The following is a 12,420-nucleotide window of genomic DNA, read 5'->3' on the forward strand; positions in this document are numbered from 1 at the left end:
TGCAAGCCTTAATAAGTTAACATTCAAGCAAGCTATCGTACTCAGTAAGAGCTTTCCACTCTGGCCTACAAAATACGAAGCAGTACTGGAGCGCCCTGCGAAGCTATGAATTACCGCAACTTATCTTATAATTCAAAAACTTAATATCCATTGAAAATCGATCAGATTTAAATACTTTCTGGAAACTCGAACGATGGACAGATACAATCTAATTTGGTTGTAGAAGATCTAACGTGTTTCCATGGACGCAAAGATGCAGCGCAGATGATCGGAGCGATCAGACAAATAGAATGTTGTTAACCATCGATTGGGCGAAATGAGACTTTTTTCAGAGAATTCAGCTGCGCATACCACCTTGCACATTAGATCCATTGAAAAAAATGAGCGAATACTCTAGAAACACCAGCAGCTTGAATATTTTACACAGAAGCGGAGCAGAGCTTTGCACTACTTGCGATGAAGCACAAATATAGCATTACGAACTAGCACGCAGAAACTGAGACGAAAATCGAGAAAAATGAAAATGTCGAGAAAAGGGAGATCTACCAAAACTTTCATATCTTACACAAAATTTCTCTTTAAGTTAATTTTTACAGAAAAAGATGCCAAATAAAACAACAGAACGTTAAATTTGCAAGGGAGCGAATCTTTTGAAGCTGTAACAAAGCTAAAAATTTCAAAGCAGACACCCGAGCCAAAAAAATCATAAAAAGCACCCTTTCAAAAGAATCACACGCATCAAGAACTTGTTTCGCTCGTCAAACGGCTAAAATAAAGCCACAAAGCCGATATGCTACATACAGAAAAACTCGTAATACAGAAATAAGCCGAGTAAAAAAAGAAAAATTAAAATTATAACGAACGAAATTTTTAATATGTCCGATCAGTCACAAAACTCTTTATACCGACACTACTTTCAAATACAAACATTTCCAACTCATTAGATGTTTGATCGAGGTATTATTTTAGCCTGGGCCTTATTTTAAAGATTTGATAGGGTTAGCCGGGGCCTTAATTTTTATGCCCTGAATTGTCAGTTAAGACCTCATTTTCCGGTTATATTGAGGTAGGGCTACTTGAGATTTGATCCGTACAGCATGGAACAAGGCATCTCATCTCCAGTTGGTGAACACTTTTTGCAATGTACTGGTGACAGTAGGAACATCACGTCGGAAATTATTGATAAATCTATCGACAATGCTTAGCTTTGGCCCCCTCGAAGCTCTGCATATCAACAGCAGGAAGCCAGTGATAAATAAAAAAGACGAATACCGCTCCATCCGTGTTTAATGTTTTTTTTTGTCTCAACAATCTGATGACTTGAAAATTGTTGTGTTACGTTTCATTTTTACTATTTGTTTTGTTATTTGTTCATAAATATTTTCTTCATCAGGTACATAGGTTTTAAAACCTGAATGTTTGCATATTTCAGTCTGATGAGGATCTATAATTGATCGAAAAGGTTAACATTGATCGTTTCTCTTGAACAAAGCTAGTCCTCGGATACAACGAAACCGGCTTTTAGCGGTAAGCGAAAACTTAAGGTATTTCAAGACTTTTATAGAGGGTTTTTCGACCCAATTTCAAGAGTGATAGAAAATTTTTTAGTGACCTGACCTTAAAGCGGTAACTTTCACTAATCTTAATAGTCCCTGAACCACAATGAGATTGGTGCCACATGTAGCGAAGTGTAAAATCAAGGAACACTTCGCCTTGAGCCAACGACTATAAAACCTTATTTGCCATGGTCGCGCGAGGCATGTCAGCTACTGTCACAAAGAAGCAACTTTACAAAAACTATGCAATGAAATGTGTTACTTAGGCCGCAAAAACTCTTCTCTCATTATTACATAAGTTCTGATTTTCAATAAGAAATAATGAGAGATTCAGACAGATTGTTTTTGGCCAGAGATTCAGTTTGACCAGTAGTTAACCTGAAAAAAGTCTGCTCCTATTTTAGAACCCTTGCTATCACAAGCATAATAAAAAGAAACGATTTGATTTGAATTTTACAATTTTTTCTTCACTTGTTCCAACAATTGACATGCCGACTAATCAGGCCCTGGCAAACAGATTTTGTCTCAATAGTTAACCTTGTAAACCCCTCCGTTACACCATAAAAATAATGCGTATGCTAGGAGAGAAGTATAAAAAGCCTAAACTAATATGCCGAAAGCTGACACAACTACGAAGTTGGACATTTTCTTTATCTTTAATTCTCAAATTCCAGCCTAAACATGAAATAAGAAATAAAATTAAATTCAAAATGCTTACTTGTTGTTTGACAGATGAAATAATATCGTCAGTTCGATTGTCTTCAAATTCGCTTTGCTCTCTTGCTCTTCTGAGTTGGTCCATCAGCTGCTGCTCCGCCGACACCATTTTGATATGTGTTTTAAGGTTTGTTTGTTAGCGATATTCTTCAACGTTAGATTCGAAACATTTCAACTTAAAATTGAAACCGTATTTGATCTCTATTCATACTTCAATCTACCAACTCTCAAAAATTGAAACAAAAAATGTGCTACGCCCGCGGAGACATAAACCTAATTTTGCGTGTGGCGGAGCTGCCGACAAAACGCTAATTTCTGGTCAAAATCTAACAAAAACTCTATGTTTACTAGAGTTTGCCCACTTTTGCAATGAATGCAAATTCGGAATATCAATCTTGCCGGTCAAAAAATCAAACAAACACTTTATTCATTTTAAAAAAAGATTGAAAATGAAGTGTAAGAGAAACATTAAAGAAGGTACGGTGCACAGGGTTTTTAAGAGAACAACGGCATGGGAATTCTATCATTAATTAATGTTGATCAATAGACAGCAATGGCAAGAAAATCATTACCTTGTGGATTGGTCATCCAAAGTTGAGTCGGGAACACTTAACGAAATTTATGGGACAGAGTTTATACCAACTAAGAGGGAAACTAGGGCCACAAATGACAAGCGAGACGAGAAAACCCCACGACGAGCTCATACTTCAATCTCGAGGAAATTAGAGTCAATTCACACGCACAAGATGTGTTTACAAACCGCTCTTCACTCCCTCAAGTTGTATTTTTCGCATGACCAGAATTCCATTGTGGTCTACAAATTTTCTTGCCTTGGATTTAAATCCACCTGTATTGGACAAACTGCTCCATAATGAGAATAAAAGTATGATCACGCACAAATCGGAACACACCAGTAGGCAAACATACGGTGGTGTGGAGACAAAGCGATCATGCGAAGGTGAATTGGGATATAAAAGATAAAGGGCATGGAAACTCCTAGCAAATAAATCTCTCCTCTTAATTGAAGTAGGAATCGGGTATCACTGCGAATATCGTGCAAGTGCTAAGTTGGAAGTAAAAAATTACAAGTTGCGATAATTCTTTTTTTCTCTATATAAAACAATTAACGGTAGTTATAAAAGTTTAAAGAAATAAGCTTTGATGATGATTTTTATGAGTATCAAATGTCCATCTCATATAATACTTGGCAGCATCAAAACCTCTTTTACCGTATAATTTTTCGCTTTCTCGTCTCTAAGTTGCTTTTTGCTCTCTCCAGCACCTTGAAATACTTATTTTTTCCTAGCTTATCCGGATGGTAGAGCAAAGAAAGGCTTAGAAAATGCCTTGCTACCGTTTCAGATATCAAAGAGACTTGGAGGCACTGGGAAAGGGCTCTGAAGTTTATACGACTGCATTTGTTTCCAAAACAAGTCCTTCGCTAAGCTCCCTCTTTTTTAATTTTTATTTCAGCTTTTCAGCTCCCTTTGGTTCTTAGAGATTAACCTTTTTTTCTCCATCAGAATTTGTTCCCTATCTACTTCGAGTTTTTATTTTATTTTAAACTTTTTTTTTATTTTCAAATTAAATTTAAATTTTATTTTGCTAGGTTAAACATTCAAATTCAAAATCCCTCCATCCGTTGGAATTCATCATTCAATTTACCGATCTCATCTGGAGACCTTTTCAATTGTTCACCGAGTTGTACACTCGTTATTCTCAGCTTCTCGCCGTTATCAAGGTAATTTTTGGCATCCCGATTTTTGTGAGTGAAACTTTGAAGTTCTTGGAAAACTTTTGATGACAGACTCAACACATTAGGACCACAGTGCAGTTTTTAGCGTAAACACTAACTACCCTGTATACGACTGGCGATACCACGTCTTCAATTTCAATTAGTTTTCGCAAAAAAAAACTGATTTCCTCCACTACAGGCTCTGCACGTTTCTTCCTCCAAACAAACAAGGTTATTCTTTTACTTGCATATTTTTCTTTCTGGCATTGTTCCTCAAATGCATATCAAAACTGTTTTCCACCAACGGATTTAACGTGATTCCCCCATCCTTCATCATAGCTGCAGAGAAAAACATACGCAAATTCAATCTCAAAATTTTACATAGAACATAAACTGTTAGCATAGTGATTGCATTTTCTATAGCTATTTTTCAATAAAGGAGCATCTGTGTTTCCATTTTTGCCAACTAAGGAAACTAGTACCAGCTGGATGGTGAAAATTTCAATCCGAATTGACCCAACTGATCTTGAGAGTAAAGTATGTTTAATCTCAGGCAGACTTCTCTTCTTGCTCTTTTCTTCCTACTGTGTTTCATAAATTGTGATAATTGGCTACCTCTCTAATCTTCATTCCTGAACAAACCTTCACCGGCTAAATAATATGAGCTGTGAAATGCATGATTTTTGCCGGTTGCTCCAATCCTATTGGGCGTGGGAATCAAACTCAATTGTATTGCATATGATGCACAGGATACATTACCTCAAAAGCAAAAGCCTTAGAATAGAATTCATTGCACATTTTGAGAGTATAGTTGCAAAAAAAACTCTTCTGATTGGGTCCATTTATTTTAACTGCGACTCACTACTAACATTTGCGATATCAACCGGTTTTTTTTCTGTTCAAAAGAATGTTTGCCAATTTGACCTGTAATTTTGCAAGTAGATGATTGTACAACCAAGATCCCGCTTTTCTGAATTGATAAATCAGAGGCAATTTCTTTTCTATGTTGGAATATTCCCCACTTCTAATTTCATCAGTTAAATGTAAAATAATACCAGCTATATCACTTTCGTGCGTGCTTTTCTAGAATACGTAAGTTATTCTTACCTGTAAAAATTTTCCACTTGCAAAACGTTTCTAACTCACTCTGTATTACGTCTTTAGCGGTTAATCCCACAAAGTTGCTGAAAACTAAATAGGGTTTTATTGGATGAGAAAAAAACATCGAGCGATAATTTGTTTTTTTCACGAGTACGTCCTGAAATATGTTTTGATTTTTTGATTTTTTAAAATTTCCAGGTGAAATACATCTTTTTCCAGACTATTCATTTTTCCCTGATAGATAATTACTGTTTTTGGTTGGCACAAGCACTGCACTACTTGTGCCTGACCATTTTGCTAACGAAAACAGTCGTTCTCCAATTGTTTCAATATCGTGCAAGTACGTTACCGGCTCAAATTCAAAATTATTGTTATCACAACTCTTCGCTTGTGGAATTCGTACCAAAACACTACCAGTATTTGCATTTCTTACTTTTGCATACAAGGTTCCAATGGTTAATCAACATTGACTAGAACTGAGCCCGTAGTTTTTTGGTGAATTTGTAGGTGAATTCTACTTCCACGGAAATACATAATTGACACCTTTATTGTTCCTTTTCCTCATGAAAATTTCTGAAAAACTTTCATTGAACTATTCGAACTGTCTGATGCTGCAAAACTATCTATTTTCTTCTGAGGTATTCATATATCCTCATTTCCAAAACGTGACTTTTTTTTACCGTTTTTGCATCCCATATTTCTAACAATCTGGTTCACTGAGTGGATAGAAGGTTTAAAATGGGAATAATCAAGCAGATATGTTGCATCGTCCCACCAGATGCTGCTTAAAGCACCGTCACGGAACACAAAGCCAAATAAATGCAATACTTTAATCTCACTTCTGATGCTACCTGTTTAAGCAACAGCTCTTCTCATTTTAGCATTTCAGGTTTCCCTTTTGTTTGAGTACAATTACTTTTATCACTCAATGATACTTTTTCAGTCCTAATTGTGTTTTCGAAACCATTTGATTATAAAATTTCGGCGGTCAGACATAGCAGTTTTATCATCAACCCAGCAATGAAAGCTTTCTGGTTTTTCCATTATGAGGATATGCATTTTGTTTTCACGAGTTTATTACCTAAGCAGAAGCACTATTATTATCATTAGCATCATCTGAGGTTTTTTTACAACAAATAGTCCCTGAATCTTTTCGGCGATGACTTTTCACTCGGATTTCTATTGATATAGCGTTTATTATCTCCCGTTCCCTTCTATGATGTCTTTTTTTCAGGGGTAAAAAGACTAGGAGTTTTTCTTTTCGGGTTGGCATTGGGAAACTCAACAATTACGAAATCGTTTTCTTGTTGCTCAGTTTTTGCATGGTTCTTGGCGCGAATTTTCTGACCTCCTGCTTTTTGAGCCTTTATTTTTGTTCGATTATGAAAAAACTTCTAACTTATCATACTGGTTTTCGCGCTGTTTCTTAGAATTTTTGCCTTAATCAAAAAATTTAGATAATTCACAATTCTTTGAAAATGTGTGCTCCGTTTTAGAATGATTTAAAACTTTTTATCTATCTCTGCAAAGAGTTGTGTTAAAAAGCAGTATTTTGTTGGTTGTTCACGCGATATTTAGGTTCGTATTGTTTTTTTTATCGTAGTAGGTCTTTTGCCGTTCTTGTTCGACATTCATCGTTTCGCGCACCAGTTAGTGGTATCTTTGGTGTCGTTTTTTCAAGATTCTATTAGCGTTGCAAAAAAATTATTTTTTGATGTTTCATACAAGCACCCTACTGGCAAGGAGCAAGAGTGATGAAGTGATACCGCCTGTATTTTGTCACTGCATGAATTGAAGATCTATAAGCCATCATAATTGTTTGAAGATATTTGAATCAGTCCTTGTGGTTTTCTCCCACAAACTTAAACAATGTTTCTTCAATTTTTTTGTTGGTTCTTTCGATCCTTGCGTTTCGCTGAGGGTTATAGGATGTTGTGCTATTTCTATCGATTCACAGTTCGGGAGCACAACTTTTTGAAAAGATGCGACATGATGTTTGATCCCATGTCGCTCTGCAGATATGCTGGGCAGCCAAACTTGGAATCCAATTATTGACCAACACCTTAGATGATGTCTTGATTCCTTGGTTTCGCAATGGTACTGATTCGTATCATTTTGAGAACTGATCTCGAATTAGAAGAACGTTTTTGAATCAATCAGTTTCCGGTAACGCTCGGATGCGATCCTGTGTTACCTGGCAAAATAGATGGCTGGGCTTACATGTCTGCATTGGAGGCCCATGCTTCTGTCTAGGTTTCTTTTTGACTATATTTTTTACAGCTTTTAAACCAATCTTTAGTATCTTATTCCAGGCCAATAAAATCTTTCTTTGGGTTTATTGAAAAGTCTTTTCGTAACCGAAATGTCCACAAAATTAGTGTAATGAAACGAAAATTTCCTCCCTAAACGTCGAAGTCACTACAATTTGATTCAGGAGGTACTGTTCTGTCGTCAGTTTCTTTCTTTTTAGTAAGTCGTTTTTGATTAGCAAACTTTCAAAATTGATCAAAAATTTCCAAAATGTCTTTGTGAAGCCACTTTTTTGACTTTCCTCCTGCCTCGCTTCATTTTGAACCCAGCTTTTTGCTGTTTTCATTTCTTTTGATTTCAGTTGAACCGTTTGCAATGCCAAATCAGGTGTTTTCAGGCTTGTTTCTAGATGTTACTCGAAATATCTGTTGTTTTTCCTATTTGATTAACATGTTCATCAGTGGTTGTTGGAGCTTGGGGTTAGGAGCTAATTCCGTTTTTGTTGCGGAGTAAATCTATAGTTTTTCTTTTCAGTGTTTTGCTGGCGTACGCAAAGACTCAATCCACTTTTTGATGCTTTTGTGTCGGAAGGGTATATATATCTTCATCGTTTGGGTAACCCAATATTAGTTCTTGCTGCAGTTTTTCTATCAGCTCCTTCAAAGTTGTTTTGCAAGCTTCATTCAGAAAGAAAGTTCTGCTCTTATTCAGAAAACTGTGAAGCGTCACCGCGGTCGTTCCAAATCTTTCAATGAGCTTTCGGTAGAACCCAATGAACCCTAATACTGCCCTCAGTTTTGTGATTTTGTAAGGTTTTTTCATACGCTGAACGCGTTCAGTTTTCCAGATTAGTTTCAACGCCGTTGTGCGACACAATTTTCTCAAGAAAAAAAATTTTTTCCAAAAAATCTGCATTTCGATCTTTTTTTTTTAACCCAGCTTCCTCCAGCCGACACAGAACACTTTTCAACCTCTCTAGATGATCATAAAAATTTCTATCAAAGTTAAAAAAAAATGTCTAGGTACACCAATGCAATCTAGTATGATAGTCCGCCTATTATTAACTCCATTAATTTTTGAAATGCTCCTGGAGCTAAAGCGAGACTCATTGGTATTCTTTCCCATTTTTGGAGACCTATCGGCGGCGTTATGAAGGCTGTAAGGTTTTGTGAGTCTTCATTTAGCGGCAGCTTGTTGTAGTAGCCAGTTTTTCCTTTCAGCCTGACTGTTTAGTGTTCTATAATCAACTATTAGTTTGTGGGAGCCGTCTTTTTTTAACGAGTATGTATAGAGCTGCCCAATTTGAGTGAGTTGGTTAAACTAGGTTGCCTTTTTCTAAATCTTCTACAATCTTTTTCAGGGCTTTCTGCTTTTCACAGCATGCCCGCCAAAATGGTCTTGCAGCTACGTTTCATTTGATTTTTGCTGGGTTCTATCCGAAAACCATAAGTCCGTCGAACTGCGTGAAAAGACCTGATTAACTCCATAAAACTGGCTTTGTTTGCCTGTTTATGTTTGCCTAATTGAAAAGGTCTTTCCCTGCTACCAAAAAATCTGTTGACTTGATTCTGGTTTCTCAAATTCGTGTAATTAGCGTCTTTGCAATCATAATATATAATAATAGCTTCATTTTGCATATACCATCATTAAACTTTTTCCTTGGCTAACACTGATCAGTGAATCAGCTACAAAATGCCTAATTTTTTCTTCGAATTCTTTTATACCTTCGATTAAGTTTTCTTGACTGTTGAGAATGGTATTGTTTTCATCTTTGATGAAAGTTTCTACTACTCGTTTATTTCTGCTGCTATTGCAAATTTTTAGACACTGTTCGTTGTTTGTGGTAATATGGGTAGCGCTGTACAATGTTTCGTATTGTTGTGCAATTATTTGCCAATGATTCTTGATCTGAGACAGCAAGACATTTACGGCAGTTTTTTGCCCATTGACTTCTTTGCTCACATGGTAGACATTTATGATATTTTTTTTGCTTTCCGGTGTTTTCAATTCTTTCCCACTGTTTTCTCTCCGACCGTCACTGCTCCGGTTACTGTTTTCACTACCTACTGTCTGTTCACCGTGTCCATTAGGTTTTTTTGTTTCATCACTCTGTATGGCTGCTTTTTGCGGCGTTTATTCTTCTTCCTCAATTCTAGAGACAGTTTCCAGGTGAAGCGCCCGCTCTAAAGCATTCGCGATATTCATGTCGTTGTCCCTAATTGTCTTTCATAGCTCATATCTATATTGACTATGGTAAATTCCTTCGAGAAAAACTCAAAGCACTAAGTGAATCCGTATGTCAGAGGATTGGTCTGGTTACAACTTCAACGATAATTTCTGTAAATACCCCTGAAATTTTGCTAAATTTTCACCTAGCTGCTGCACGCAACGCGCAAGCCATCCTCGAACGACAACTAGTTTTCCACTGCAATACCTTCGAAATGCTTTAACGGTCTCATCATAGCTATTTCTGATAGCATCTGGATGGCTAAAGTAAACTTTGATTGCAGATTATTGCAATCCTGATACGAAATAACGCGGCCGTTAATCAGTTTCAGTTCCACCTCTTGTAAATTTCCAGTTTTGTCGTTCGGCTAATGGCTCAAAGTTTGTTAGGTAGCTTTCGAAGTCGTTAAAACCGGTGAACGGCTCCGTAATCATATCTTATTATCTTGGAGACCGAACTTGCCGTAGCCAGACTGAACTTCCAACCTACGCAAATATTAATTAAAATATCTCTGAAGTAGGAGTTTTTGGGTCTAACAATCTTTCGTTTTTCCAGCTCGTTTTTCTTCAATTTTTGATAAAACTGCACCAACTACTTCTTGTTTTTTTAAACTACGGCTCAAAACAGGAAAAATAAAATGAGTCAATAAATTTATTGTCTAATTTTACTGGTTTTCCAATGAACCTTGTTTTTAAGGTAATTTAAAATTTTATTTGATGTTTTGAAGATTTTTCAATCTGGTCGCAGGTTCATAGTTTCACTCATTGTCCCAGAATTGCCGTTTTCCTCTCTTATCTCGCTAATATTAGCTGAGCAAGATTATGGGTCTTCTCAGCTTTTTTTTTCCATTTGCTTGTCGTAAAACCGTGACAATTGTTTACAACGACTTTGTACCAAATGGTAAGTCGTTTGTTCAAGTTTCTTTATCGTACACCAATGGTTTTAGTTCTCAGGCATCATAAATTCTCACATAAATTCAGGCTCAAACCTTGAATTTTCCTCAGATCCACTTTTGATTCCGTACATTCGGAATTTGAAGTCACGGCTCAACCTGCGATTAATTCAGGAGTAAATTAAAATCACTAATAATGCACGAAAGTATTTCACAGGTTGGGTATCAAGCATTTTCATTCAATTTTGATTTTAAAAAAAAAGAAGTTTTGTAGTTAATTTATTTTGAAATTTCATAACTAATTGTAATGTCTCCAATTTTACTTTATTTTATGTGAATGACTGTGACATCCTGCTACAATCAAAAAATGCAAGCAAGCATGGGCCGCGCTGTACCTGGAATTTAATTTACGAATGGAATGGATCAAATATAAGGCTGCTTGAAGCACCGAATAGAAAAAAGACATGAGAGGTGAGTAACCGTCAAAGACCTGAAGAGATTTCTAGAGATTCAAAGCAAGAGCTCACAACACCAAAACTCCTCAAAAGAATGTTCTATCAGAGCTTTAGAGCAGAGTGATCACCAAGATGACAGAATACTTGCTGGGCATGGCGCAACTACAAAAGATCTTCTGGTTGCAAGGAATATTGACAGCCGTCCCGATTTGCAATTTTTGATCTTTATCCAGCAAGGAGAAGCGCAAACCAATGACAGAAAAACGCTATGGAGAAACTTCAAAAGAGTGATGTTTGCTTGTCTTTGAATGCATAGCAAGCTATCTGCGCCGAGGCAAAAGATAAAAGCAAAGTTGAGCGAGACGAGCAAATTGATCAGTGGCGTAGACAAAAACAAAACCAACTTGTGTTAAATCAATAGACAAACACGGGTTGCGAGCAGGAAGCGAAGGAAGCGTTGATATTTTAAAACAAAGCCGAACAAAAATCAGCTCCAAACGCTCAATTTTAGGTTGATACTGCAGATTTTGCGGTGGCTACTGAAAAAGACCGGAACGAGAACGAATCAGTAGATTTAAATTCTAGGGAGCTTGATGTGCAGGGGTCAATTAGCATGCGCAACCCACCCATTCATTAGAATATAGCAATCACGCTTCATTCAAGGTAATTGAAGCGCCATCGGCTTATTCAAAAGAACATTCTACATCCGAAAGAAGAAAACGGTTAGGAGTGCTTAGATATGAAATGTCTAGGAGCGAGTAAAACACTTTCATTATAGTTGACCACAATCCCGCAAGCTTATTCCTAGAGGTTGGGTTTGTGTTTATAAATGATAAGCGCTAGCATATAACGCTCAATGCTCAATACACAATAAAAATTTAACATTTTGAAAATCGTAGAAGGACTAGATCTCAATGAGATATTTGTTTGTATCCGTGACCCTTAAACGAAGATAATACGACTGCCTTTGAGAGCACGAAAAAAATTATCAGATACGTGTAAAGTCAGCTTTCTTCAACTCTGTTCTAACGCAGATGGTATGCATGGAGCAGCCAGTGGGGTTTACCAGCGGTTGTAACTAAGTTTGTTGCTACAACGAAGCCTCAATTGGCTAAGGCAGGCAGGAAAAGTCCAGTACCAAACGCTGAGTTCTTTTCAGCTCGCAAAAAAATACTTTAGAAGCAGCAATGTCCTTTATTTTTTCTCAATGAAAAGAGCAGATGATTCTGGTTTGGATAGTTGACTCATCGCGAATGCCAAAGTCAAAACAAAACTGGCAAGATGAGTTTCTGTGACTCCGAACAATTCAGGATGAATACTGAGGCTTATTGTCTTCTTTCCTGGGACTGAAGGTCAAGCAGTCACCTGGGTCGATAACTGTAGATCAATCGACGACTGCTTGGAATGTTTTCTCTCAGCTGACTGCAATAAGGTGAGGCAACCAGCGGATCCCAGAGCACAACTGTCAAAGAACGATTTAACCAAAG

General features: G+C 36.9%; 2 protein-coding genes across 2 annotated transcripts in view; both read right to left on the reverse strand.

The window, feature by feature from the left end:
* The window catches only part of LOC134846752 (plakophilin-4-like), a 32,247-nt gene extending 29,799 nt beyond the window's left edge, over positions 1 to 2,448 (reverse strand). Inside the window, exon 1 of the mRNA XM_063864142.1 lies at positions 2,275 to 2,448. Coding sequence (XP_063720212.1) covers positions 2,275 to 2,382 — 108 coding nt within the window. The 5' untranslated portion in view covers positions 2,383 to 2,448. The remainder of the gene's footprint in view (positions 1 to 2,274) is intronic.
* The window catches only part of LOC134846442 (uncharacterized), a 412,051-nt gene that overhangs the window by 211,659 nt on the left and 187,972 nt on the right, over positions 1 to 12,420 (reverse strand). The window lies entirely within an intron of this gene.

The sequence above is a fragment of the Symsagittifera roscoffensis genome, chromosome 5, assembly GCF_963678635.1.
Source record: "Symsagittifera roscoffensis chromosome 5, txSymRosc1.1, whole genome shotgun sequence".
Taxonomy (NCBI): domain Eukaryota; kingdom Metazoa; phylum Xenacoelomorpha; order Acoela; family Convolutidae; genus Symsagittifera; species Symsagittifera roscoffensis.